We start from the raw sequence: 27,289 nt of genomic DNA, 5'->3' as shown, positions 1-27,289 counted from the left end.
ACCTACCAGCACATTATGTCTCTCTATCTTTCCTCTCTCTCATATCTTTGTCGTAAGAGGAAAAAATCCCTCTTTTGATTCTCCTTTTCCAATCATCCCTTGCCTCAATGTGCTGACCAGCCTTCTTTGCTCTCCCATGCGCTCTCCTCCGGTTGTATCCACATGAAGAATATGTAATTACAGGAGAGTCGAGGCCTGATAGATGGCTGTGTGTGTAGCCACAATGCAGCCCAGGAAGAGTCATTCTGTCCAGAGCCCATTATCAGATTAACAACCCCCTCTTCTTCTGTGTTTGGGCATCGCTGAAATCTCCTACGGATCTCGTACTCTCTTTCACTGTATGCCTTTCTATCTTGCTATGTTTTTGTCTTTCCCTCTGGTGTCCCAGACGTGCCAGGTTACAAGCCATTGTCCATCTGAGTACTGGGTTCAAAGCCCACTACCAGAAAAAGAAGAAGATAGGAGGGAAGTCAGAAGATTATAAAGAGCAGGGGAGATGAAAGTGTAAATCTGTAGCAAAGTCATATAAGTGCTGGGTGGTTTTGCAAAATCCAAACTGATATGGTATGTCCTGTTTAGAGTTTTTCTGCTTCTAATGTTTTCAAATGCTTGTGGAACGATAATGATAGGATATTATGTGGGTTTTGTGAAGGCAAGTTCATTTTCATGGAGTATTGGTTTTTGGTGGCTTCATCCAAATGCTATGATCCCAGGATCTGGATGGTTTCCTATGACTGTCCACTCAGCCTATCAAACCCAATTACACCAGAGCAGTGAACACACAAACACAGTGACACCAGGTTTTTCAAACTTCTTTAACTGGCTTCCCAGAGGAAGTATATTGAGTTTCACCCTGGCCAAGGTTCACTTCACATGATAGAGAAGGGGGGAAACCCATGCCAGGAAATGATACTACTGCAGGGCTTTCTTAGCATTTAAAATAGGCCTGTAATGTCTCTCAGCAGTGCAGAGAGAAGAGAGGACAAGGATAGAAAACAGTATATACAGTTTTCATGTTGGTTACACGTTTTAAGACTGAGCATAGACATTCGGTACCATTCATTGTTTGAATAATCAATGTAACAGTACAAACCTGAGCAACAAAACACACCTTGGCTCACATGAAAAATAGGTTGGTTCAAACAAAAGATCTTTCTTCAAAGTTATATATCAGAGTCAGACGTGAACACCTGGAAATAAAAGCTGAAATGTTAATCTTTTGTTTCATATTCATCAAACCCAAATCTTTTCAGTCTACAGCAAAAACAAAGAAACTGGCCTCACTGTTCCAATACATCTGGAGGGGAGTGTGTATATGCTATGGATGATGCAGAAGCAGTGGTAACTGAAATTAAATCTGTTACACCGTAGAGAAAACACTAAAAGGTACATGTATACATGCAGTGTGATTCATGAAAAAGTGTATGCAAACTGGGTAGACACGCCAAAGATAGCGAACTGCTCCTGCATCACCTGCGTCTTAGTTACCTGCTACATCCAGCTTTACTAACCTCTAGCACATGCTACATTACTGCTATTCCATTAGCCTCAGTTTGTGCCGCTCATGTATTATGTTACACTCTAGTCACAGAGATACTTTGCCAATTTTCCCAAAAATGTATTCATGGTGCTCTTCCTAAAACCGGACAGCTGTTTGCCAACATACATCAAAATCCTGAAGGTATTTTCTGAATAATTGTAGACCTTCCAACATTATCCAGTCTAGTGCACAAATCAGTTTCTCAAGTAGTACAACCTCGTTTTAAAAATCGATGAAAGTGCAACCCATATAATATTGCCATGCATTAATTTTCAGGGTCATTGGAGAGGTATCTCTGTGAGAAAAGCTGGTGCGAGGATGTCTGTGTCTAACCTCATCATTATCATTGTTGGGGAGTAACTTGTCATAAGTACATATAATTAAATAAAAAAAATAAATGTCATTGTAATCACTTTCAGCTTTTGTGGCTTTGCATTTTTTTCACATTGCTGGACTGCACTGACAGCAGCGTGGTTGGGCCTTTTTTTTCCTGGTAAAGAACTGTTTCCACATTTAGAAAGGCTCCACTCATTTGGTAATGTACACTCAAATATTTGGAACTCTTTTTCACTGGGGTGGTGTGGTGCTTAGCAATGTCGCCTCACAGCTATAATGACCCGGTTTAGAGTCAAACAGCTGGGTGCCTTTTTGTATTGACTTTGTATGTTCTCCCCGTGTCTGTGTGGGTTTTCTCCGTGTGCTCTGGCTTCGTTCCACAGTACAAAGACATGCAGTTAGGTTAATTGGTGACTAAATTGCTAAATTGCCCATAGGTGTGAATGAACCTCTGCAACTCTTATCAGAAAAAGTAATCAAGAGGATGGATGTTTTTCATTGGTTCTTTTGTTTAACTTTGCACCAAACTTTACAAATTGCTATTGTACTGTAAGTGATGTCATAAACACGTTACTAAAAGTTTCTTTAAGGTAAATTTATGTCAGTTACAGTGTGCAACTTTCTCAGTGTCACAACTCTACAGATTGTGTAGTTAGTTAACCGAATAACCCAGATTAAATACAAAACACATTATACTATATGTTCAAATTCACTGTAATAACCATTTTCAGTATATGCTCTGAAAGCATATGCACTCAGAACAACAACACATCCAAGTTACAATAAGTAACAGTGCAGGTGTATCAAATAGGCTATGTCTAAATGCATTACTTGTTTAAATAGGCAATGTGTGTTCACAGAGGGAAATTTTATGAATTGAAAGTATGAAAGTATGTATGAATGTATGTAAGAATGTGTGTGTGCACACGCGCGTGTGTGTCTCAAAACCGGCACCATTGGAACCTGAAAAGTGCCGGTGATTTTACAAATTGAAAAACTGGTGTGTACTGGATGTGCCCATTGTTTGTATGTCTATGCAATCATATGCACTTGTGTTTAAGTACCTCATTCACCAGCCATTGTCTGACATGGGAGACAAGCCCATAGGCATTAGCTTGCCTGGATATACACTCATTACTGTTTCCTGAAATACATGGGGTAAATTATATCAGCCTGCTGCAGTGGAGCATGGACGGCAAAGGAAATGATGGCGTTCTTTGTTTAAAAGACAAGGGTCTAAATTCAAGAGGCTCTTAGAATGAGGGCTGATGACAGGTGTGATATTAGAGTTTTGTGGTGTTACACTACAGGGGCAATAGAGTGGTCTGTAAATGTGATGGTGGAGAGAGGGCAACAGCGCACACCACGGTAAAAATTCAATCAGACAGGAGTCCTCGTCAACGCACACACGTACACACACCCAGCAGGTTGTAATCGCGGCGACATGAGCGCAGCATGCTCAGAAGTCGCACACAAACAGGCAGCTGCCGGCGACCCACTGCGAGAGTGTGATTATGACTCTCTGGGGTTCTGTTTCTCATAAGGGTGTCATCACATAGGTGTGTCTTGTCATGTTGTGTTTGTGTGTGTGTGGAGCGTGGCAGCATGTGTGTATGCTTGCCTGTGCAGCTGTTGCAACCCACACGTCACCGTCCTGTGCTCACACCCCACCACCACCTCGGAGGACTAGCCTCCGTGGAGGGGGGGGGCTCATCACAGTCAATCATGTATTCATGGGAAATTCAATTTCTCTGACACACTGGGATGATTTGTACTCTGACACAGGTTCTATCTCACCCAGTGAATTGTGTGTTAAATTGAAAAAGTAAGCAAAGGACTTTTTTTTTTTAATGGGTTCGCACAGAACAAAATATAGGAATGTGAAATGTAGGTGGTGGTGGGAAAAACACGTATTTATTATACCCTTCCTTGTGGTGTGAGGGAAATTCATCTGCATATCAATGGTAGGATACAACTCTGCCTTTTAACTATTTCTGTTCAGCTTGTGACAACAGGGAGGCGTTTTCGAAACATCACACTTGCCTAGTCCATTTTGAATTCCATATTACTGATGTTTTCTCAACCCCCACTGTCACACTGTAATATGTATTTGAGGCAGGTCTCCACCCACTTTTAGAATCATTAACATCATGCATGCCATCCCCAAATTTATCTCAAGGAGAGCACGCTGCCAGACAGATAAGAAATCATCATTGCGGTAATCGAGGCGGCACCGTTGGGACATACATGTTGTGTAGGTGCCAACAGGCTAATTGAAGCCAATTGGCATTTCACACAGCAAGCGTCACCTACATAATGAAGTTGTTGCCTCGTACATTCCCCAAAGTGCTTTGCTCATTTTTCCCTTCCCACGTTTTTTTTTGCAGCGTTGACCTCAATATGTCGACGATGCCATTATATTTAACAAAGCAGACATTGTTATACAGCAGGGTCACCTAGGTCAGGACAAAGAGATGCATGGTGGGAGGTCAGGCATAGGTCTGCTTCCAGCCTCCTTTCAAGTTGGATCACAGCCCCAGGAATGGATGAGGCTACTTGTGACAGAGCATAAAATCTAACAAGATTGGCAGGAATTGTGAAGATTGCCTCCAAAAAACAAGCGATAAAGATAGAAACTAAGGAGCCTTGAAGATGGAGATATTTCCTGAGAGATAATCCCCTCCCTGGGTGGAACCTTTTCATTATCCTTCATTTTGCTATTTTATCTTCCCTCTGCCCTGCAGCGGGCCTGATGATTTTCTTTTTTATCCAGACTGTCCCCTACGGTTAAAATCGCACACACTGTATGAAGTCAGTCCAAATGGCACAAAGAAAATGATGAAAACAACAGGGGCAGCAACATCAACTCAATACACTTGATATTCTGAATTTTCTGACAGACTGTCAGCCATCTAAAAGGTGGCAGGTTAGGTGTCACTGTTGTCTGTTTTCTAAATGGGAAAAAAATAGACTGAAATGCTCATATAAAGCACAGCATATGATGATTTATCTGCTTATTAAGTTGCTTGTCTGCAAATCTTGCTTTTCTGCAACTTGTTAATTAGAATGGAAAGTCGGGCTTACAAACATTCTACATGGCTGCATTCGCCAAGGTGCACCACTTCTCAAATTTGTTGACCGTCCACTGCTCAGCATAATTAATTTGAAAAGTCCTGTAGCTCCCACTAAGAGACTAGGCAACTCACATAATTATGCACTATGTTTACACACAAGCAGACTTTGTGCACACTTTCCGTTGCGACCAACAAACCTCCAACCCTTTTTAGAAATGCAGCAGGCGTCGCCCATTCAGGAGCTGTGCTGCTCGACGACGAGCCCCTGCCTGGCTCTTTGTAGTTGAAGCAGGGCTAATGAGAATGAGGTCATGGGGATTTTGGCAACCATTGTGACGAATGTGGGGAGAGACGCAAGCCAGAGCCATAACGCCCCTTTTCTACAACACACACACACACACATTCCCCACCCAGTGTGTCAAACATGCTGAGTGTTGGGCCACTATAGCGACAGCTGACTGGGAAAAAGGGGCAGCTTCTTGGCAACTGGCAGGCACATTGGATGCCAGTTCCAGTAAAAGGACTTATGAGGAAAAGGGGAAGGAAGAAGAAGAAAAAAAAGTACACTTTATCTTTTCCATTTGATAATCAGAAGCACCAACTGAGCAACCAAACTGATGCACAGATGAAGAAGCATCGCCACTCGCAAGTGCTTTTAATTCAAACCACTCAGCCATTGTGTTCTGCTGCTTCCGAATGGCCAATGACTGATGGTCTTTTACTGGCTAGAGAATTGGAGACGGACGAATGGATTGAGAAACAGGCTGTGAGAAAGACGCGGTTTAACAGGGGAGGAAGCAGGGAAATGGGTTTAACAAGGCTGTAACACTGCAAAAAAGAAATGTCCTCTTTTCCATGGGCCAATGGAATGGGACTAACAGTGACACACACACAGACACACAGGCATCAACAAAAGAAGGCTACTGTGTCGTGTTTCATCATCTCAAGGATGCGGTTTTCATCAGTTGTTTGAAGAACTTCCTGTTCTGATGTTACTCAGACTGAGCTATACTTCACAGTGCAGAGGCCTCTGGGTATAGAAACAAGGTCAAGGTCCGACAGTGACTGAATATCTTCCAGATTATGTCATTCAAAAGCCTTCTTCAGAGACAGTGCTCAGATAAAGCCATACTGAAAATATCTATGGCTTTGTTAGCATTGATCGCAGAGCCAGACTCAGTACACAGTATACGGTCTGTTAAAGAAACGGGTCTAACCACATAATCAACTTTACAGCAGGTTTAAAAAGCCAGTGCACATGATACCTCACTCACTGTGGTGTGGTACAATGTGTTGTTTTAAGTAGGCAGTAGTAGTAGTTGAATGACATTGACGGTAGTTCTTTCATACACTAATACAAGCAACTGTACCATCACCTCAACTGATAAATGTTAATTTAGGCCATAAAAGTCAATGTAAATAAAAGACCAACTGTTCAACTGAAGACCATGTGACATGCTTGAAAGCAGGGGTGGAGCTACAAGGGGGCAAGGAGGACAAAAAAATGTAAAAGCCTTTATAACATCTTTTGTTCCTAGCTTAATTAAAACCTAATTAAAACTGGTTTTCATGTTGTATTGTACATGTGTGTTTCATGTTAGACTATTCTGTCTGAAACATTAAGCTGCCATCTCTGCCAGGCTCCAAAAAAAAGGTTCCTAACTACGACCGGATCAACCTGGTTATATACATTTGACCAAAATACATTTGCCAAAATATCATACCACCCATGTGCCACATTATGTACATTTTTCTGGCTCTGCTACTGCTTGAAACTCTAAACCTAGTCAGCTAATCTTGACTTGAGACTGATTTGTGTATAATGCACTTATATGCATTTATACTTAAGCCCAGTCTAATATGGCAAAACTAAACTTCTTGGTAGCCACTGAAATATTTCTTGTTTCATATTTCATGGTGTCCTGCATTCATTTGTCATCTTCATCTAAGTGGAGAGTATTAACAAATATCATGTGCCTAAAGTAATAACACAAAAGAAAATGGGATCTTTCATGTCTTTGTTGAGAACAACCACACTGTAACCTCACAGTGTATGTGAACAATTGGAATAATGCTAACTGGATTCAGGTTTAACTAACTACCTAATTTAACTAAGTTAAGTTAGCAAAATTAGTTTGGAGGCGTGGACAGAACTACTTTGACTGACAAAATCCACTCAAACTCCGCACAAAAAGAGCTTATGTGAGCTTTCAGAGGATCTACGATCAAATAAAGTTGGTGTTACAAAGTGATGTCAAAGTCTTTAGAAATTCACCAGTCTACAGTTGGCAAACAATCTACGAATGGAGACACTATGACTGTGGCTACTCTACCAAGAAGTGGGCGGCCAGTCAAAATAACACAACAAAAGAGCACAACAAACACTCATCAGTGAGGTAAAGAACTTGGTCGGAATATATGATATATTAGTATAGTCCATTTGATTAGTCATAAAGTTGTTTTTAGTTTCCTGAATGACAGCATATAGAACTGGATATACAGAGACACAAGCATGTCCAACAATGACCTACAATCATCCAACAAAAACAAAATGGACTTCTAAGCAAAAGCAGCTTTACAAATCTCTTCCAGAGTAAGAAAGAAACAGGACAGTTCGGAAATCTGCTACTGTTCTGGCACTAAGCTGTTTTTTAGAGGCCATTGAAAAGAAACGGATGATAATGAAAAAGGGGATTAACCAAAGAAAGTGGCGAGAACCAGTTGGGCCTGTTGTTGAACACACAATAAATTCAAAAAGGGCAAACAAGCTTTTCTCTACCGGCCTCTACTGCCCTGCTGGAGTGTTGTTCACCTCAGCACTCCAGCTCTGAACCTCAGAGTCTTCCGTGTGTGTGTGTGTGTGAGAGAGAGAGAGTGTGTGTATGTATGTATTTGGTGGAGGGGGAGGGTCTTCCAAATGACATATTTGCATACAAACAGCCTGTCCAAATTCACACAGGGAAGAGAGGAGACGAAGGAAAGGAGGGAAGAAAAAACAAGCAAATATGGTGAATGTGTGTGTGTGTGTGTGTGTGTGTGTGTGTGTGTGTGTGTGTGTGTTTGTCCTCCTTAGGTGCTGAGGGGGTTTCGATTCAAGCAGGTTGGAGAATCTCATTACCTGAGTGATGCACTGCCTGTGTTTACACGCATAATTCCAAAGAGGCCTCTACGCTACTTCACTCCTCCATTTTTCTCTCTCGGTCAGAAAAAAAAAAAAACCCCAAAACAAAACACAAAGTTCCACTTGCACTGACAAACAGGCCGGGGCAGCCACAGGAGAGGCTGAGGGATCAAATGGCTCCTTTTCCCAGAGCAGAACTGTCACAGGCTCGAATGTTTGGCAGAATTATTTTGCTGACATTATTTTGTCACAATTTGAAGGAAAAATACAAATGATTATAATATTGACTACATTACACATAATAGATGTAAATAAATATTTTCCTTCTTTCAATGACGACATCACCAATTTAATTTTTGTGGAGAGGAAACGGATGAAAATATAATAATATAATATAAGTCAGCTATAATATGTAACCAAGGTTTACTAAGAAAAAATATCATCCATCATCTCATGAGATGATCTCCAGAGATCTCAGGGTCCCCAGTGGATCAATGCTTTTGACTTTGGAGAACCCTGGATCTTGAGTAACCAAGTCCGTGAAAAACTAGTGACTTTGAGTTTACTGCTGGCGCGAGCTAATGTTGTATATTGCAGCTTTAACTGAAAGTGCTGCTGTTCAGGCAGTTGACTCAGTTCTTCGACTTCTACCCACATGGTGTTTGCCTGTCGTTCTACATCTCCCCTGTCATACTGTTACTTCCATTCACATTCCATTTGAGAGTTGTCTGACTGATCTTTGTGTCCTCTCAGTTGCTGCTATGTTGATAACAAACGGGAACATCCATAAAGGGCCCTCCTCCTCAATACACCAGTTCCACACCTCTTTCCCGGTGGTAAGTGGAACCACGTCCGTTGACATCACTTTGTCTACAGTGGAATAAACAGAAGTAAATACTGTGATATCAGGGTTAGTGAGAAAATGTGCTTACAACAATTGAATTTTTTTTTTCCTTATGTGTTTTTTTGGAAATATTTCAGATCTTTTTCAGGTTTCTGGCATTTCCACTTGTGCTTTTTTTTAAGCTCATATTAACAATTGTTTTTACCGACGTCACACGTATCAACAAACACAACATGTCTAAGTTGATAAATCACATCCAGGATCTTTCATGTCATGCAACTCAGTAGAAGTTGACTGATACAACAGGACAATGACCCTGAATATCACAGGAAATCTACTATAGAATGACTTTGGAAACACAGAATCCACCTTTTGGAGTGTGTTTCACCTATGTTTGTTGATATTTGTGAAAAGGAAATTAAAAATAGTTCACGTATGTTTTCCTGCCGATGTAATTTCGGTTTATCTGTTACATTCCTCACACTTAATTTTTGTTATGAGTCTTGTTCTTACTAATTTAATCTCATCTCATCTTCCTGACCACGGCAAGCCTTTAGCGTTTTCTATCTTTAGAAGATATGCTGGTGCATGAATTCATACCTCAACAGCATTTAGATGACTAACCTGCATATTAAAAACCACATAATCAACCCTTTAGTCTGCATGTAAGTCTGTTTTTAGGATCCCAGCGGCTGACTGTCAGCTCATCTTTCTAAGCTTCTCCATCTCTGCCTTTTACGCTACAGAAGACTGAAATCACCTGACGCTACTGTTGTGACAAGCAGCACTCCGAACAATAATTCAATTTGTCGCCGCTTTGCATCTTTATTCGTGCTCACAGGCACACGTCTTCTTTCAATCAAGCAGGAGCAAACTAGATAGAGAGGATGAGAGACATAGAGGGAGAAAGAGAGATGGAGGTACCAGACAGAGCCGAAGAGCCCAGCAGAGTATGTTACATTGTTGGCAGCTCTCAGATCGCGGCGCACGGCCTAGTCTTCCTCGTGTAAAACAACCGCTGCTTTTGACAACACATTTGTTAAAACCTACCCAAGGAACATGCAGAGTGTAGATGAAAGAGGCCTCAGTGTGGAGTGTGTGTTTTCTTCCCTTTTCCTTCTTGCTTTTTCTTTCCTCCCACACACTCACCACCACCCTCCCCTGATACCCTGGTGCTCTAATTGCTATCAACGTGAGTCACAAACATTCAGTCCACTTTTTTTTTTTTTATATTTAAGAGAAAAATGATTACTGCCAAGCCTCACATCCATCAGCGTTATTTCCTGTTTTACCGCTTTGAGTCATCTCATGTATATGTAAGTGTAAGAGGGCTTGTGTGAGGTTGGGGCATGGGTCAAGACTGTCATTCCTGGTAGGACTTGGTGGCAGAGTAGCCCCTGAACCGACCTGAGTTAAAGTAGGGGCTCGAGCTCCAAGGCAAACTTTAGGCAGCTGGAAACAACTACAGGGTAAAAAAAAACAAAGTTTTCTTCCGCACTAAACCAAAGAAGCATAAATCTTCAGAGTTCTTTGAGCAATGCTACAAAACTCTTCTTGAACGACATGCTGACATTGATTTTCATAGCTCCTTCATGATGGTAGAAAAACGAGCCTTCACAAAATCCACAGTTTTAAAGGAAGGCTGATTTGTCATTCTGTCATTTTAAACCATCAGAGGGTTTTCTGAATTATTGTAGTTCTGTATGAAATCACTAAAGAACATTTGATGATGTTTTCTTTTTCTAACTGTGAAGACAAAAGAAGGAGCCTGTTGAAATTCAAATGAACTGACTGCTAATTAACTCTGTTTACTTCACAGACAGCATGACTGCAAATTAGCTAAAAGCAACATGTGATGATGCTGAAAGAGAGTGTTCACCTGTGCTGGTGATGAAACACAACATATCTCACTGTCCTGATGCCTAATCTCTTCAAAATGCAGACTAATCGAATGTAACTAGCTCCACCCACAAAGATGTTTTCATATTTACCTCAGCCAATCATACCCAAGGACACACACTGTCTGTTGTATCTACAGTATCTGACTCATGCTGCTGTTGTTCAATTGGCTTAAACAACAACTGAAAATACCCAGGTCCCTGTAGAGAGGTGGGGTCCAAACAGGGTAGGTGGGGGTGGTGTTGATAGAAGGTGGGGTAGGCTTAGTGCTGGAGGAAGAAGATCCGATCTATAAATGTGTTGGTGTAATGGCGAAGAACTGGAGAAACCCCGCCGGGCCGCATTTCACAACTCTCTGAGGGGGCTCTATAGGGAGAGCTTTCCGAATGCTCCTATAGTAGCTGCAGGCAGGTGCACACATTTCACACCACCTCCTCTCACACACGCATACAACTTTTTCTAGAGCCAAATGCTGCAGGGCCTGTATCTGTGTATGTATCATTATTGTCAGATCTTGGACATTTTAAGGTTTTATCTTCAGTTAAAGACATTTTGAAAAACTAGAAAAAAAAGTACGTTTAAAACCAAAATGACATCAGATATTAATAGAAAAGTATTAAGACAGACACTATTTTTGGATACTAATATAGCTCAATATGCATAAATGAGGGCTCCACATGCTGAAATGTTATGGGCAGATCAAAATCAAGATGTCTTTTGTTCCTAACAGTTGACTTTTGGAGATACAACGCTCACAGCTGACTGACTTATGCTGAAGCGTAAAACATGCAGGACCCTAGAAAGGTTCAGGACGAGGGGGGACTCTGAATTCAGATCAGGAACCAAACCACTGGAAGACCCGCACAGGATTCCAGTGTGGGTTGCCAGGGCAACGTGAGCAGGAACTTTCAACCATGACAGCCAAACTGCAGAGGACGATGAGGAGAGGGAACGTGTGAGAGTGTGTGCATTTACAGGAACTGAACTGGAAAAACAATGAACGCACGCTGGGTATATTTTAGCGTCGTAACAAAGGAGACGAAAGTTCAGAGGATGTCTGGCATGTTCAAGTCGAGGGGTTTTCTTGTGAGCCATAGCTTGCCAACTAGTTGTTTTGACTGTTGCTTGGTAACCAGTGCCCCACACTTCCATCTCTCTCTCTCACACATAAACACAGAAATGCTTATATGCAAGTTGTGGAGGAGAAGTTACAAAGCATAATAGCACACACACACACACACACACACACACGCATAACTTCCTCGTGTACATACAGTGATGCAGGATCAAGGAAAAAAAAAACAACAACCCTCAGCTCTGCTGCCAGCAGCATCGGAACAACGTGCGCATGTAAGACAAACACCAGCATCCACCTGGAATCACTAAAGACTTAATTAGACAGGAACACCACAGTAGCGTGCTGCTTCATGTACTTTCCCAAGGTCTTGTTAGAAAGGCAACCATGGCATCGGAACGATGAAAGCTACCTACTGCCAAGCTACAAAGAGCGCTGCTGTGCCAACATTGAGGCCATACGAAGTGGAAGGCTCTGGCGGAAGATCTTATCGCCGGATAAGCTCGATCATCCACAGTGCTTTTATGTTTCAGACATTAACTCCCTATTGTAGTGTGTGGCAACCTTGCCAACAGATCAGACACAGATATATGCAATGCTGTGCTTCACAGTCAGGACTAGCGGCATTCTGCTGTGTCGAGGTGGCCTGCTTGGATTTCACTGTTTTGAAAGCTGAGACATATTTTGTGTCTGAATCTGGCATTTAATAGCTATCTTATGTATTCATTCATTTATGTGCGGTATAATGGGCATTTTAATAGCAAATAACAGAAATTCATCAATCTTCAAAGCTTCTAAAAAACTACTTTGACATCATGAAAAGAGCAAAATGCTCCACTGACACTGAGATCAATAGAAGTCTTTAGTTAGCAGAAGGCTAATGCAGCGTGTCTGAAGTATCACACACTCACCCACTTGAAGGATTGAAGGGTGGCTCTGAAACGTTCGCAGCCTGCTCCTTCACTGACGGTACTGTAGAGTCAGCTCGAATTCATCCCAATGGCCACCCGTTTCCTCCGTGAAGACACATTTATATTTACAGAGAAATTACTCTGCAGTGGTTTGGTTTCCTCCGTGGCCTGTGGTAAAGACGCGCTGGTTTCAAACCCTCATAGTGACATAATGGATGGCACACATCCGTCACCCATACAAAGGAAACCAGGGGTCATCTGACGTTGCAGAAAAACACACTGCTGTGCTCAGATGTGTCCTGGCAGCCATGGGTGGATGGAAAGCTTCGCTGTAGTGGTACTGTACTTTGTAGTGATTGGCATTTAAAAAAAAAAAAAAGAAATAGGAAGAGAATAGCCAAGCAAACAAGCGTGATGATTTACAATCTGGGTTTTGGAGTGCCTCTGTAAGCAGGATGAATGAGGACAGACAAGATAAATGACAAGAAAGGCTCTCCTCACATGTGCTAACAATTTTCAACCGCAGAACAACCGGGGGCCAAATGAACTGTCTGTTTAGCATGTGAAGCGTGAATAAATGCCTTTCACATTAAGTCAGGACCCTGAAAATCCAGATAGTGTGTGTGTGCACTGCACGCTAGGAGAAAGAGAGGCAGCACGGCTGTGTATCGTCCCAGCTCATATGTGTGTGTATACACACCTGCAGGAGCCATGATTTGCCATGCAAATAAAGGCAAGCACCTTATTATAAAACATTATGGTTGCTTCTAAATACCCAATTTAAATTCAACCAATGCCTTGTTTAGATTAGATGTATACTGCAGGCAGATAATCCTTTGACCCGCTTGGATGAAATGATGCTCACAATCTGATGCTGGCGGTTGGCAGGGTAACCAGAGGAGATGGTGGGAAGGAGAGGGAAGAAGAGGGTAAGAGGTGGTAACGCCTAATACTCAGAGCAGAGAGACAACAAAATAAAATGTAAAGAATGGTGGGACGTGTAGACGAAGAGGCAGGAAATCTAGAAGAAGAACAGTAGAAATGTGAGGATGAATAAATGCTTTTGTCAACTAATGGCGATGACAACAGTCCAGCCGTAGCACGTGACCGTCAAGTAGTTTCACATTTAAAATCCTTGAGGATTTATGAGTCCATAAATTCAGTGTTCTTCTTGTGCTTTCACTCATCCCCACCCAGGAGAGCTCTTAAACCAGGAAGTGGCAGGAATTACCCACAACTCTCCTGTGGGGGTGGAGGTCGGCAACGAGAGTTTGGACTGTCAGCGCCCCTTTTGCTGCTCATTAATCACTTAGGCTACTGTGGAACAGGCCACTGGGAATCTGCACACACACACACACACACACACACACACAGGCACACACAGCTGCAAATTTCCCTCCCCCCCAAAAAAACAGAAAAACAAAAAGGTGTGAGCGCAATGCTGATGTATAATCTGTCTCTCCATGAAACAATCAATACAAACGAAATAGAGAAACACTATTAAATGTTGGGCTGTTTCCTCACAGATACAGATACACACACACACACACAGAGTGACACTGTTCATCACCATAGAGAGGAGACAGAAATAGAGAGAGGGAGGACGCGGCTCCGAGTTCCTCGAGGCCAGTCAACAACTAAGGAGAGAGGAGGGAGACACACACTCACAAAGAGAGTCCCTTTAATAGCGGAGGCTCTCCTCATTCACAAGGCTCAGATCAGGTTATACAGCCTCTGCATGTCCACGGGGACTCACACAAGCCCGTATCAGAGTTACATCAGAGGCACCGGATAATATGTGTTGTCTTTTTACTCAAATCCTAGATTCCTTGAGGTTGCAAATGTCAACCAGTCCCAATTTTTTCTTTCAACCACACCTCATGGTCCCCATTACCCCCGAAATGTATCCCCTGTTTATGGAGCCTGTTAAATCAGTCAGGCTATCCTAGCTCGTGCTTCTTCATCACCATTTTGACCATTTTTAAATCTGCCCTTTGTTGGTTACTGGATGACACATTTAAAGAGCAACTTCACCAAGTTTATACTTCTAAACTGATTTAGTTTGGGGACTAGATGAATTATATTGGACACAGGAGAAGGTTTTCAGTTCATATTATGTGTTCTGGTGGTTCCTCAGATAATCGTCAACGTCATGTGGAAAAACTCCTCCAGATGATGTCATGTGATCACCATCTAATGATCTAATACCCTTCAACTATTGGTATTTTATGAGTGGATTGCACAAATGTATGTTTCATGATCTGATTTCTATTTCATGCAGCTTCTGTAGCTTATGTATTCATGTAGCTTCAGTAAGGCAGCATTGAGTCAGTATGGTCTTGAGAGCCTGTGGTGCTTTTCTTTGAAATTTTCTCTGCAGCGTAGCACTGAAGCTGTGAAATTCACCACGAGTGCACAAAGAAAACAACACAACTTCCCTTGGTTTTCTAGGGGGGAAAATTGATTATTTTCTCGTTAATAATAAGAGGTGACAGTTGATCTCTGTGAAAACCGATGTGAATGCCGTTAGAATAACCATAACAGCACCAGGGGTAAATTTAAATCTTGAACTGAACAGAGAAATGAGTCAGGGAATTCCTCAAGCCTGAAACTGAGTGATAAAACAAGCTTGCTGTTTTCCCACTTTGATGTTTACTTAATGAGCGATGTACCGTACATGCTGATTTACCATGTACAATTACAGACCCAGAATGTACTGGATAATGAGCTGGGTAATACAGAAAAATATCTTCCTCTCTTCTGGGTCCTTCTCTTTTAGTTGCTCACTCTAGGGTTCATTAATACAATCAAGGAGCTGTGGCTGTGACCTTTGACCTCCTCAACATTGGCTTTTAAAATGCTGATTATCTAGATGGTGAATGGACGCTAGATGTTTTATTGTTGCACTTCCTGTGTTTTAGTCTAAAAGCCACATAATTTGTTTACTATTTTATTTTCCTCATTTATCTGCACGCTCCGACTTTAACACGGCTTCTTACGCCACACACACTTCAACTGCTATCTCTGCACACTTCAAGGACACTTCTGAGGGATTTCAGGGGTAAAGCTATTTTCAATTGACCAATCAAGGCTCATCAAAGTAAAGTGAGTGTCGCCACCACAGCTACAGGCACAGAGGAGAGTACAGAAGAGCTGTTTTCAGTAAGCACTCTTACAATGAAGCTAGGTGAGCAATTCATCCAGCCGTCAAAACATTTTGCAGCCTTGGAAGAAACAGAAGTCAGCCTGATCACAGACGGACTCCTAATACATGCAATAATGTTTTAATTAGCTAGAAATTAAACATGAAAAATTGGTAAAAAGAACACATAGAAATGTATATTAAGCAGAAAAATTGCACTGTTCAGGTGTGTGTCACTGAGAAGCCATCATCATGAAGCACGAGTCTCTGCTGCTGCTGTCCCACCTCATCATTTGGACTTTTTATTTGGAATCTCAAAGAGTCAAAAACTGAACGATGAAACAAGAGAGGAGGCAGAAATTCATTTTCTCCACCCATCAATCTGAGCGCCGCTCATAAATGTCAGCCTTGGAGAAATTGAATGTCACCATTTGTCTATGTTTATTAGGCTGGGATGAACTCGGTCTCATCGACCTTTCAGAGTACCTACCCACGCCAAGTTAATTGAGAATAAGTCAAACTTGGAGTTCGTAGAGCTGGCAGAGTCTGAATGCTGGGATCCCTGTGGACTCATCACCTCGATTAAAAAAACGTTAAAAAGAGAGAGAGAGAGAGAGATGATGGAGAGGAGGAAGTTCATCAGGAGAAAGGCCGGAGTACAGTGGGCGATTGTCAGTTTTTTTATTACTTAAATGCCCAGTCTTAAATGCCAAAGTACTAGAATCCCACTAGTCATTATTGAATTGTGGTGCCTCGTCCTTAGACGTGACTTTTAGGCAGTTTGACTAAAGTAAAGCAAGTTGGAGCACTAAAAGTTCATTTCTGCTAAAAGAAATAAGTAGCCATGGTGTTTGTTTTGACTGGAGTATTGATGAGCTTTAAAATAACTAATAGCATCACCTCAGTCGTACCCAACCCCCAGTGTTTTAGTAAATCAGCACAGAACAAAAGCACCACAGAAAAAAAGAAGATCATTTATTGATGTTTGTAGGCTGTGCCTCACAAGGCAAATCTCACAGAAGACTCATACACTGCTTCGATAAAGTTGTGCAAAAATATCATGAAAAATAGAAAATACTCACGCAGTATAATCACTGTAAAGCTTCAGATCATCAGATCCTCTAAGAAATGTACAGGATTTCTGGCTACTGGTGATTTAACAGTTTCAAGTGTGATCATCATGACTGTAGGTAAAGTTAAACTGTCAATTTTTATTTTAATTCAGTTATGTTGCAATTACCATTTAATGAACTCATTGTAAATATCACAATTTTGTATTTTCAAGCTAATTCCAATCAAATGTATAGCTATACTGCAAGAACCAGAGCTGGCTGTAGTCTGAAGCCTTTTAAATTAAAATGATGAATTTATTATGTTCTGAGAGTTCACTCAACTCACGAAAAACTGCTGTGCATTATTTTAGAATTAGAGCTTTGCAAATGTTCTTTTTTGTTATTTAAATTAAACATTTATGGTGCAAATCACCTGTATATCCTTAGAATATGTTAAATTAGGTCATGGCTGTTCATGATGGTGAGTTCGGTCCCTTGTACAGGTACAAATTGGCTGCAGTAGTATCCAGTTTATCATGTTCACACCAGAACTATTGTTGTTTACCACAGTTTGAAGAGTTAACTGTTGAAGAGTTACTCTGCATACTGGACATGACCATCTTTATGGGTGCTAAAGTTCACAGAATTACTAATAAATAAACAAATTACATTAATCAAACCAGACTGAGGTGTACATGATAGACTATCCTAATGTAGCTGACATTTATTTCTAAGTTTAAACTACTACGTAAGTTGTTCAACAAACTAACAAATCAAAATCAACCAAACTGAGACACAGATTTATACAACATGAGCTATTTAATCGAGATCATATTTAGTTGTGCTGACTTGACTTAACATTTGAAAGCAGCTCTTTAAAACACGTCATACAGTGCAGCACCTTTACATTTCATCTATCTTTAATCCAATGAGGTACATTACACCTGCAAATGTCACCAGTCACATTATTTACCAAACAATTTCTCCTGAAACTCCAGCAGATTTGAGCAAAATGAGTCTGTCGCCTGTTTCACTGTCAGATCATTTTCTCATTCTATTTCTTTTTCTTCCTTTCTTTCTGTCTTTCCCAGAGCCGCCTGCGGCCACGGCCAGTAAAACAACAACGTGTTACACTGACAAAAAGGCTCTGACTGCAAGTGATGTCCCTACCAGACACCACCACTCAAATCCCCCAGGCATCTGTCAATATCTATCACAAAGTGTGCTCTTGTTTACATAGTGTAGCTGCTCTCACTTGACTGGGCCCACAGGAAGAATCACTATAATACTTACACAATGTCACTTTATCATACATCATGGTGTTACACCTCCAGCTGAAATATTCCTACAGAAGTTCATTCTCTATCTAGAATATTAGTGATGACTTCAGTGGGCCTACTATGTATTGCGCTATTTTTGTCTTGAATGACATCATTGTTCAGTCCTAGTGGGACTTTTTTGATATGTGTGACGGAAATCTTACTGAATGCCGTTGGTTTGCTGCTTAGAAAGTACTACATCTATTTTGATATCATCCAGTTTCAAAACACAAATAAACAACCCTCTGCAAAACGCATGGATACAAAGCTCCATCAATATTTCAGTGGTGGCTTCGTGTGATTCAATCAAGCACTGAGCTGTCTGGTTAGTGCGCGCTCCGTGTCTCCACACTGGCTCAGTGCGCACATAGGCGCGCCCTCTGACTCTTTCTTAGTCTTACCGTACACAGTGGCATGGGTGCTTGTTTTTGTGGTTCTCAAATTGAAGCCAGAGGACCCTCCCAGGGTCACTAATTGAACATTGAACGAGGTCACCGGTAGAATGCCGCATGTGTTCATTTCAGCGCAAAGGAACATTCACACAAAGAACAGGAATAATGAGTTTCACTCCGGACGCAGTGTAAACACCATAACAAGATGCTCGTGACCCTGGGCCACCATGTGATATAATAGAGCGATGTGATGGTCTATCCGTGGGGCCCGTGACACCAAACCAGTTAAAAGTCCTGATGTTTCAACAAAGCCTGGTGTCTAATAACATCCGCCGCGCGCACGGGGAGACCACCTGGATGCGTAAAAAGCCACACCGTGCCTCCTCCTCTGTGAGAGACGCGCAGTGTGCGGCTGAAGCAGCAGCCTCGCTGCGAGAACAATAACTTTCTAAAGCGATGTGCTGTGGCTGAAGTGATGGAGGGTGCAAGGTGACAAAGATGAGTACGATTGTGTTGGTGATGCATGAACCAGCGGATCGTGACGGGACGGAGGAGAGGAGGGGTTACTTACGCTGCTGTTCTCTCCTGTCCAGTGGACCATCGCCTGGTTGTGGGTCGCATCCCCTTTGAGCACGAACGAGCTGCTGAGCAGGGACATTTGCTTTTCCCGGGACAGTGCTCTCCTAAAGCGGGGTGAGCTCTCCGCGGCTTCCTCGTCACCTTCCCTCGGTAAGCCCGGCGGGGAGCCTCCATGTCCGCCGCCCATATCAAACGTAAGGTCCACCCCACCGCGTCGGTTTAAAACCCCGCTGTCACAGCGCACGGGTCCCGGCTGTGCCATCCAGGCCGAGGCGGTCAACAGAAAGACGCAGAGGTGTGCAGCGGCAGAGACCGGTTCTTCGGGGCGCAGAAGTGCCATGCTTTGCGCCGTAGTAGCGCTCGTATCGTGGAGACTGATGGAGACACTGCTGATGCTTGTGGAAGATAGATAGGTGTATACTGTAAGCCTAGAGAGAGAGAGAGAGAGAGAGAGAGAAGGAGGGAGGGAGGGGAAGAGGAACGAAAGCAGACAGTGGGAACAACGTGGACGCGTTTCTGTGCCAAGCAGGATCCACAGGACGGCGCAGTGGTGCCATCTGGCGTCCTGCAGCCGCAGCGTCCTGTCAATGAGCTCCTAGGACTCCGTCTACCTTCATACACTGTCACCACAAGAGATATTCACCTTGTAAATAATGGCACATGACGTATTTCCAAGAAGCACCTTGTATTTCCAGTGTCTGATAGTGGTGGGAAGACAGGAGTGGATTTATGCAGTTCCTCCCAGCTGCTGTGCACAGTCACAGACAGATAAATCTTTTCACTCCATTTCTGTGAGCAGGTGGAACAATTCTCTCAGTGAGACATCACAATCTGGGTCGTGGGGATAATTTGGTAAATCATATGAGTCATCAGTCAATCAGCTTAGCAGCAGTTGAGCATAAATTCTCTCTTGGTTTGTTTTTGTTTCGGATTCTTTCATTTGCTCTTTGCTCCCAATTTAAATCACAAAAGCACCCCGATGTAGAAAAGCAGTGGAAAACATTTCCCCCCAAAAAAGACTGTCAGCCCACTGTGTGTTAGTGGCCACCTGGCAAAGAGGTCATAGTTCACATTTGATCCCACCAAGTAATAGCTCCCCCTCTGTGTCCGTCCTGCTGTCCAATTATATGTAGAGGCTGGATTAACCCATGACAAGGCGGGTCAGATGTCTCTTCAGGTCGAACACAAAGGATTTACCTTTTCTCCATGTTGACATTAAGCTGCAGGCCCACAAAATCCCAATGATGAGTTCTCCACTCTTTCATGCAGATTATTAGTTTTACTGATCATAAGGTACAGTCCTTCACAGAGACAGTGCTGTGTGGAACTGACAGGATTAACCTGCCATACAGAGAGCACGGCTTTGCTTGTAAGGCGCTTCGTTTCAGCTGTTCTGCACTTTGCAGCTGCAGTATAATGCGTTATTTAGTCATTAACTTATGGTCATTTGATTAAATGATTAATTTTAAAAGGAAACCACCAAAGCAGGTCAACTGGGAGTAAACCCAAGTATAACTCAAGTATGAGCAGCCAAATTACTTTAGCTTTAGATTTGTTGAACAGAAGGAAATATATAGTGTTCATATAGATGTATTCCCCAAACTCAAATGTAGAAAGCAAGTTAAAAACAGGTGTGTTTTTAACTTTCAATGAACTCAAATCTGACACACTTAAAACACTGGTCTCTGCTATCTGATGTAAAATTAAGACATGTAATAGCTCAACTTTCATTCTACAGTTTTTAAAATGGCTCACAACAAAGCAGACACAATTACATGTTTTCCCCCTGAAGCCCTGATCCACCTTTGTGTGATTACAAGTGTGTCTGGAGACATGAAATGAGTTTAACTGGTGATTCTGCATTGTCCACACGTGTGAATGTGAATGTTTTTCTCTGTGATAGACTGGTGACCTTTCCAGGTTGTACCCCGCCTCAAGCCCAGTGACTGCTGTCCCTTAACAGGACAAGTGCTTTCAATGGATAGATGGGAGCTCGCATCAGTTTTGTACCCAGATTTTTTTTAATGTTACATAGTTTGTGATGTTATGAGATATGCAGTTTTCTATTTACTGTTTATCCTGTCCTATTTTACGTCTTCTATTTGAATTTATGGTTTTCTTTTTTATTAGCCCTTTAGTACTGTTGTGATTAGCACTGAGAATCTACCCTGGATCCTGTTTTCACTCTGTGTGTAGGGCTGAGGCGGACTCTGCAGCGTGTTGCACACTGAGTACTGAGTGGTCTAAGGTTTCATTGTAAACAGCTCTTTTCTGAGAGCAGATGACTTGCACTTCCAGGTGCCTCGGAGGCTTTCTATACAGTATGATGTGACCTGCTTTTTAGTTTAAACTGAGAGGGAAGGCACGTTGATGCTGAAACATCAGATTTTGGAGCGCCTGCCTTTTTTGCCTGTTTATTTGGACACATCCCTGGTTTAGCCGCAGCCTGTCCTGTTATTTTCCTCAAACAGAGCAAAGTGTATGATAAAGAAACACACCTCGAAATAAATGCTAAGGCTGCTAATGTTAATAACTTTTTAGCAGCAATGTGTGAATGTGTTGGCAGAGTATTGATTTGGAACAAATGCCATTCAAACCATAACCATCATCTCCTGATAAGGACCCCTGGTCTGACTCACTGGTCTGAGTGGCCTCAGGTTTTATTATAAAATCAGTTGACATATTTGATGTCTGTGAGGACAGGAGGTGCAGCCATGTTACACAAAAAGAGAAAGAAAGGGCAACACATGTTCTTTAATACAGTAGTAATAATAAAAATAATAATGTAATACAGATTTTGTGCAAAGTACATGTTGCTCCCTTCTCCAGCTCTTTGATACTTTTCATTTTTTCTTCATCTACCCTGAAAATCTACAAACCTGAGTTTTACTAAAGTTAAGAAAGTAAAATACGACAAGATTTCATGGCCAATCTTTATGGGCAGAGTTAAACAAGCACAACTTTGTTTGTTTGTTTGTTTGTTTTAGGCATTTTAACAAAAATAATAAAAAATAAAATAAACAGCACTGTAAATAATACATAAGCCTGGTAATACTGAATAATTCTGTTCACAGTTCTATTTCGTGTGTATTAAATGTATACTGTGCCCACATGTGATGCATATAGATCGATACACCATGTCTTAAATCCAGTTTAATGCACAACTGAGGGATGATTGCAGAGTGTGCACCCTCCCTGACCTCTGTTGTCAACATACTGCCTCTAACTGCCCCTCCTAAACTGGTTCTTAAGTTTAAATATTTTATACCACAGTAGAAGGTCTGTGTGTGTCTGTGTGTGTGTGTGTGTGTGTGTGTGTGTGTGTGTGTGTGTGTGTGTGTGTGTGTGTGTGTGTGTGTGTGTTGCTGCAGGAATACAGATTGCAGCGTGCAGCGACTCTGAATGTAATCTAAATGACAGGCTCAACACGAAAGCCAATTAGACTGGAAATTAAATAGAAAATGTAATGTAAATGTGTGCGTTTGTTCAAATGTTCACGTTCACCCAGAGAATTCAGATCGACCGGGAACATAACTTTTTAAAAGTCACTGTCGTCTTCAAATCAGAGGGGTGTTGTTGGAAGTGAGTTATACTTTTTAGCATTCTTCTCCATCAAATAAAAAAACGTCTATAAAAACCCCAAAAGGAACACGTTTGGAGGATTTTTTTTCTCACATTTTTTAACGAATTAAACCTTCACTATAATTAATTTTTTCTTGCCATAAAAATTCATTATGTCAGTTCAAAGCAAATATTTAAAATTTATTAGGCAACCTTATATTTACTTTCAACTGATATTTGATCTATTGATATAGCTATTCAATTAGAAAACATCTAAATTCAAAAACAGGTAATTAATCATTTGCTCTTAAATAACAAAATTCAGTTTTGTGGAACCAGTTGATAATTACATCTTTTTTTTTGCTAGGCAATTAAAAAGTTATTGAAAGATATAAATACATTTCAGAACATAAACCATCCAAACCTGCCTTCCTATACATCAACTGCAACTGCGGTTACATTTTTGTAGCATATGTAATCACACTATGATTATGTTCTGAAGCAACTTAAATTATGCAAGAGGTCCATGCAGAAAGTACAGCATATGCAGGCTGTAATATAAAGCAGTGATTGTCAACTGCTTGTACTACAGCTACAGGATAAGTTCAATATTTGCACACTGTATCATAAATCCCCTACAATATCATTTATAGTGTGTCCACTCTAATGATGGTAAGTGGACCATGATTTGTAATTATGCATTGGAATGTAATGTGCAGGTGCACAGTTGTTTGAGATTAGTGGTGAAATTTAATTTAAACCATTACTCAAGAATTTAGCAAAAGAATGCAGCAGAACCAGATTAGCTAAAATATCAAAAATAAATATTTCCTGCATTTCCTCATGTCAGGCATCTCTTTCCATGATGAGAACCCAAAAAAAGAAACATATTAGAGGTCGTCTGCAGATTAATTATTGAATATATTAGTGTCTGCGGAGTACATGAGGCAATGAAAGCAATGAAAGCGAAGCATGCAATTAGTATTGCTTCTATGCATTCTCTAATTGGAATCACTTATAGGAAATTATGGTGTAGTTAAACTGTTGATCATCCTTGAAGTATGTGAGAGCACAGTTAGCTATAGGTGGGACAGAACAAGGGAAAGAAATCAGTCCATTAGTTGATCAGTCAATATCAATGGATGAACTATTACATGCTTCTACTAGAAAGGCCACATAAAGCCCCTGGAAGCTGTTGAGTCTTTCACTGTTCTCCTATGACACTGTTAAACTAATGCACATTAATCTTTAACATCCAATTATTATAAAAAGTTCATGACAAACAGAGGTATGTTCAGCAGCCGCCCAGCAGAGCACTAACAAGCCGGACCCCCGTGGTCCAACGTTTGCCACCTCCTGAGCGGTGTCCGTGCTCAGATGATACAAGACCTGCTTTATTTGTCCAAACTTCTCATCTGCGATCACACACACACACACACACACACACACACACACACACACACACACACACACACACACACACACACACAGAACGATGCCACAGGCACCCCTAAATGTGGGCCATGAAATATTTACTGAATGTAGTTTGCTGGGGAGATGTACTCTGAAATATACAAACAATTCTCACATTATATCTCACATAAATACTGTAAATGTGGTGATATGATTCAGTTATATGTATAATTTTGACTTTGTCCACATGTATGACCACGAGGAATTCTGTCCTTTCTCTTTCATTGACTTGTTTCTGTGACTATTAAGATCATAAACCAATAGTTGCTGGAGACCAAATCCAAAACTAAAGGCCATATAAACAAAAACAAGCTCCACATTTATGTCAATGTGGCTTCACGTATTCTGGATGTTGTCTCTATCCCACTCTGTCCTCTGCATCTTCCTCTGTCACACCAACCTCTCACACGTCATCCTTCCCCACAACCTTCACCTTGGTCTTCTACTTCTCCTCCTGTCTGTTAGCTACACCCTCAACATTCTTCTCCTCTTATACTCCTGTTGAAACCATCTAAGTCTCACCTCTCTCACTTGGTCTCCAAACTTCCAACAGGGGTTTGAAGCTAGGAAACAGCCCCGCTGGTACTGGTAACCTGGTTGGGAACAAGGGCCTCAGCCAATCCAGTATGTAAATCCCAGTTACAATCTGAATATCTGATTTGGCACAGGGTTTGTTTGACTTATCAACTCAAAGAGCTAATAAGTGATCCCTGTTTAGGGCTACTGGAGAATCCTTCAGCTCCCTCAACAAGTTAATGCAGCTTTTACCGAAAAGCTTTAAACACAACACTGACTTATTATTATCATCTTTTAAAGTTTCTATAGCAACATTAAGGTTTATTTGGAGTCTTGTTTCCACACATGTGAAAAATGTATAACAGTCCAACACTAACTCTCTGAGCACGGTGTAGTGAACCAAAAGGTTAAAGATGGGCAGTAAAAACAAATATTTTTAATATGAAAGATGATAAGTGCAGCTTTAAGTCAGAGGTAGATTACACAGGTTAAAGATTGGTGTTATGTAAATTTTCATTACAAGATTTTTTCTTATGTCCATCATAACATCTAGGCCCTTTGATAAAATACAAACACACAACACTTCCAACACGGTTTAATGGGATGTTCCACCCCGGTAATGAGGCAGCCAATCACTGACCTTACTGAACTCCTGAGGAGTAATTATCTCAAATCAGGAACCATAAAGCACTTTTAAATGCTACCACACACCTTTAACTACACACACAGACACCAGCACTCACCCTCCAAGTATTTCATATGCTCTTGCATGGTCTAAAATGTGTGACTGTCCACACAGGGACTGTCCCCTCCTCTCTACCTCTGCAGACAGGTCCCCGCGCCCCCACAGTCACGCTCTGTCATTCCACATTAAAAGAGGTTGATAATTCGCACTAGTCGTTGGATAGCCACTCCGCCAGGAAGACACAGAGATCATTGAGTGTTTCTGTCTCTTCTGGGTGCTGCAGGCACACTTGTACTGGACAAATTTGTTTATATGTTCACATCTACCTGCACAGTGACATATAGATGATAATCATAAGCTCTATCATGAGGTCAATATCAGCATCAAATGGTGACTAGCACTTCAAGGTTAAACATATTGGCTTTATACCCTTGTACCCTTATATCCTTTGAACATTTATACCCTCACACTTGTGAAGAGCAGTATAACATCAGTTTAAACAGAATTTAATTACAACTTAAATAGTGAAACAGAAATTACAGGGAAATTTCTGAAATATGTATTTATTTGTTTATTTATTACTTTTTGTCAGAGAAGGAAAAGAGACACTTATGTGAATATGATGACTTGCCTGTTGATGATGTTTGTGGGCCAAAATATGAAGTTTACTGGCAGATCGGACTACATTTATTTTCCCCCTGTTCTGACACATTCAAGCCATTCGGAGTTCTGTTACGTGGCTGGACTCTAATGGGTGATGTGCAGAGCAGCATGATAGGCAGGTTTAATTCTCAGAGCAATTACACTGACCTACAATAAACCTTCAAGGATGATGGGCTAATCAGAGGCATGAGTGCTATCTTTGGTTGCATTAACCCATCTATTAGGATAGAAAAGAATTATGTTCCTTTTCATGGGAGAACTGTATAACTAGAGGAGTTGGACTGGTGTGGATTTGTGAAGACATTACTAGTACAAGTATGAAAGTTTTGGACAGACTCATATTATGGCTTTCAACTTCTTTGAGTTTATAAGTGAATTTTTTACTGACTTCCAGTTGGGCAGATATCATATACCTAATATTAACCTCTAATTGGTCGCCCCCAAACTACAGAATCTGGCTAAATTTCCTAGCAGATCACCAGTAGCAGCTCATTAATTGCCTATATACTGTATGTCAGATATTTTGATCAACCCTCTTGCAGCTTGAGCAGTTCTGTGCTCTGATTTTCCACATGGCTGCTGTAAAAATATGTTACAAACAGCTTTATCTGATGTAACACACTGAGGAGTCACCAGGAGAGTAACTGCACAGACTTGTGGTATATTGAGACAATCTTCAAAGGCACCATCAAGGGTTGGCCCCCAAAGAAATCTCTGCAAACTAACAGTAGCCACCTCAACTCCGACTTTGTGCTGCCACTAGTAATATCACCACAGTTGCAACACTCATTTTCTTTAGCATATTGATGATAAATCTTTGGTAAGTAGCAAATTCCATGTATCAGCTAGCTGAATTTGTCAGGACTGTATTATACACAGTGACATTTCAGTTTAAACTTGAAATCATTTAATTCTGCATATCTTTTTGTTTTTCTTTGTGCATACTTTAGTTTTAAAGAACTTTCCATAGCCTGAACTAGAAACCCGTGGCTCTCAGTAATGGAATTGTTGACCCATCTGCTAAACTGGACACCAGCATTCAGGGAGGACAGAATACATTGGTATGCACTTCAATTCTCTAAATGGTACGAAAACCAAAAACTATGC

The 27,289-nt window shown here is 41.3% G+C and overlaps 1 protein-coding gene across 7 annotated transcripts in view; it reads right to left on the bottom strand.

Moving 5' to 3' along the window:
• Positions 1 to 19,705, bottom strand: part of sorcs2 (sortilin-related VPS10 domain containing receptor 2) — a 255,410-nt gene extending 235,705 nt beyond the window's left edge. For all 7 annotated transcript variants that reach the window (XM_026353187.1, XM_026353188.1, XM_026353190.1 and 4 more), the window contains exon 1: positions 19,277 to 19,705. In XM_026353187.1, coding sequence (XP_026208972.1) covers positions 19,277 to 19,624 — 348 coding nt within the window. In that variant the 5' untranslated portion in view covers positions 19,625 to 19,705. The remainder of the gene's footprint in view (positions 1 to 19,276) is intronic.
• Positions 19,706 to 27,289: the final 7,584 nt, after the last annotated feature.

This window comes from Anabas testudineus, chromosome 18 (genome assembly GCF_900324465.2).
Source record: "Anabas testudineus chromosome 18, fAnaTes1.2, whole genome shotgun sequence".
Lineage (NCBI taxonomy): Eukaryota > Metazoa > Chordata > Actinopteri > Anabantiformes > Anabantidae > Anabas > Anabas testudineus.
The sequence above is the reverse complement of the archived record's forward strand: the minus strand, read 5'-3'. Positions and strand labels throughout refer to the sequence as shown.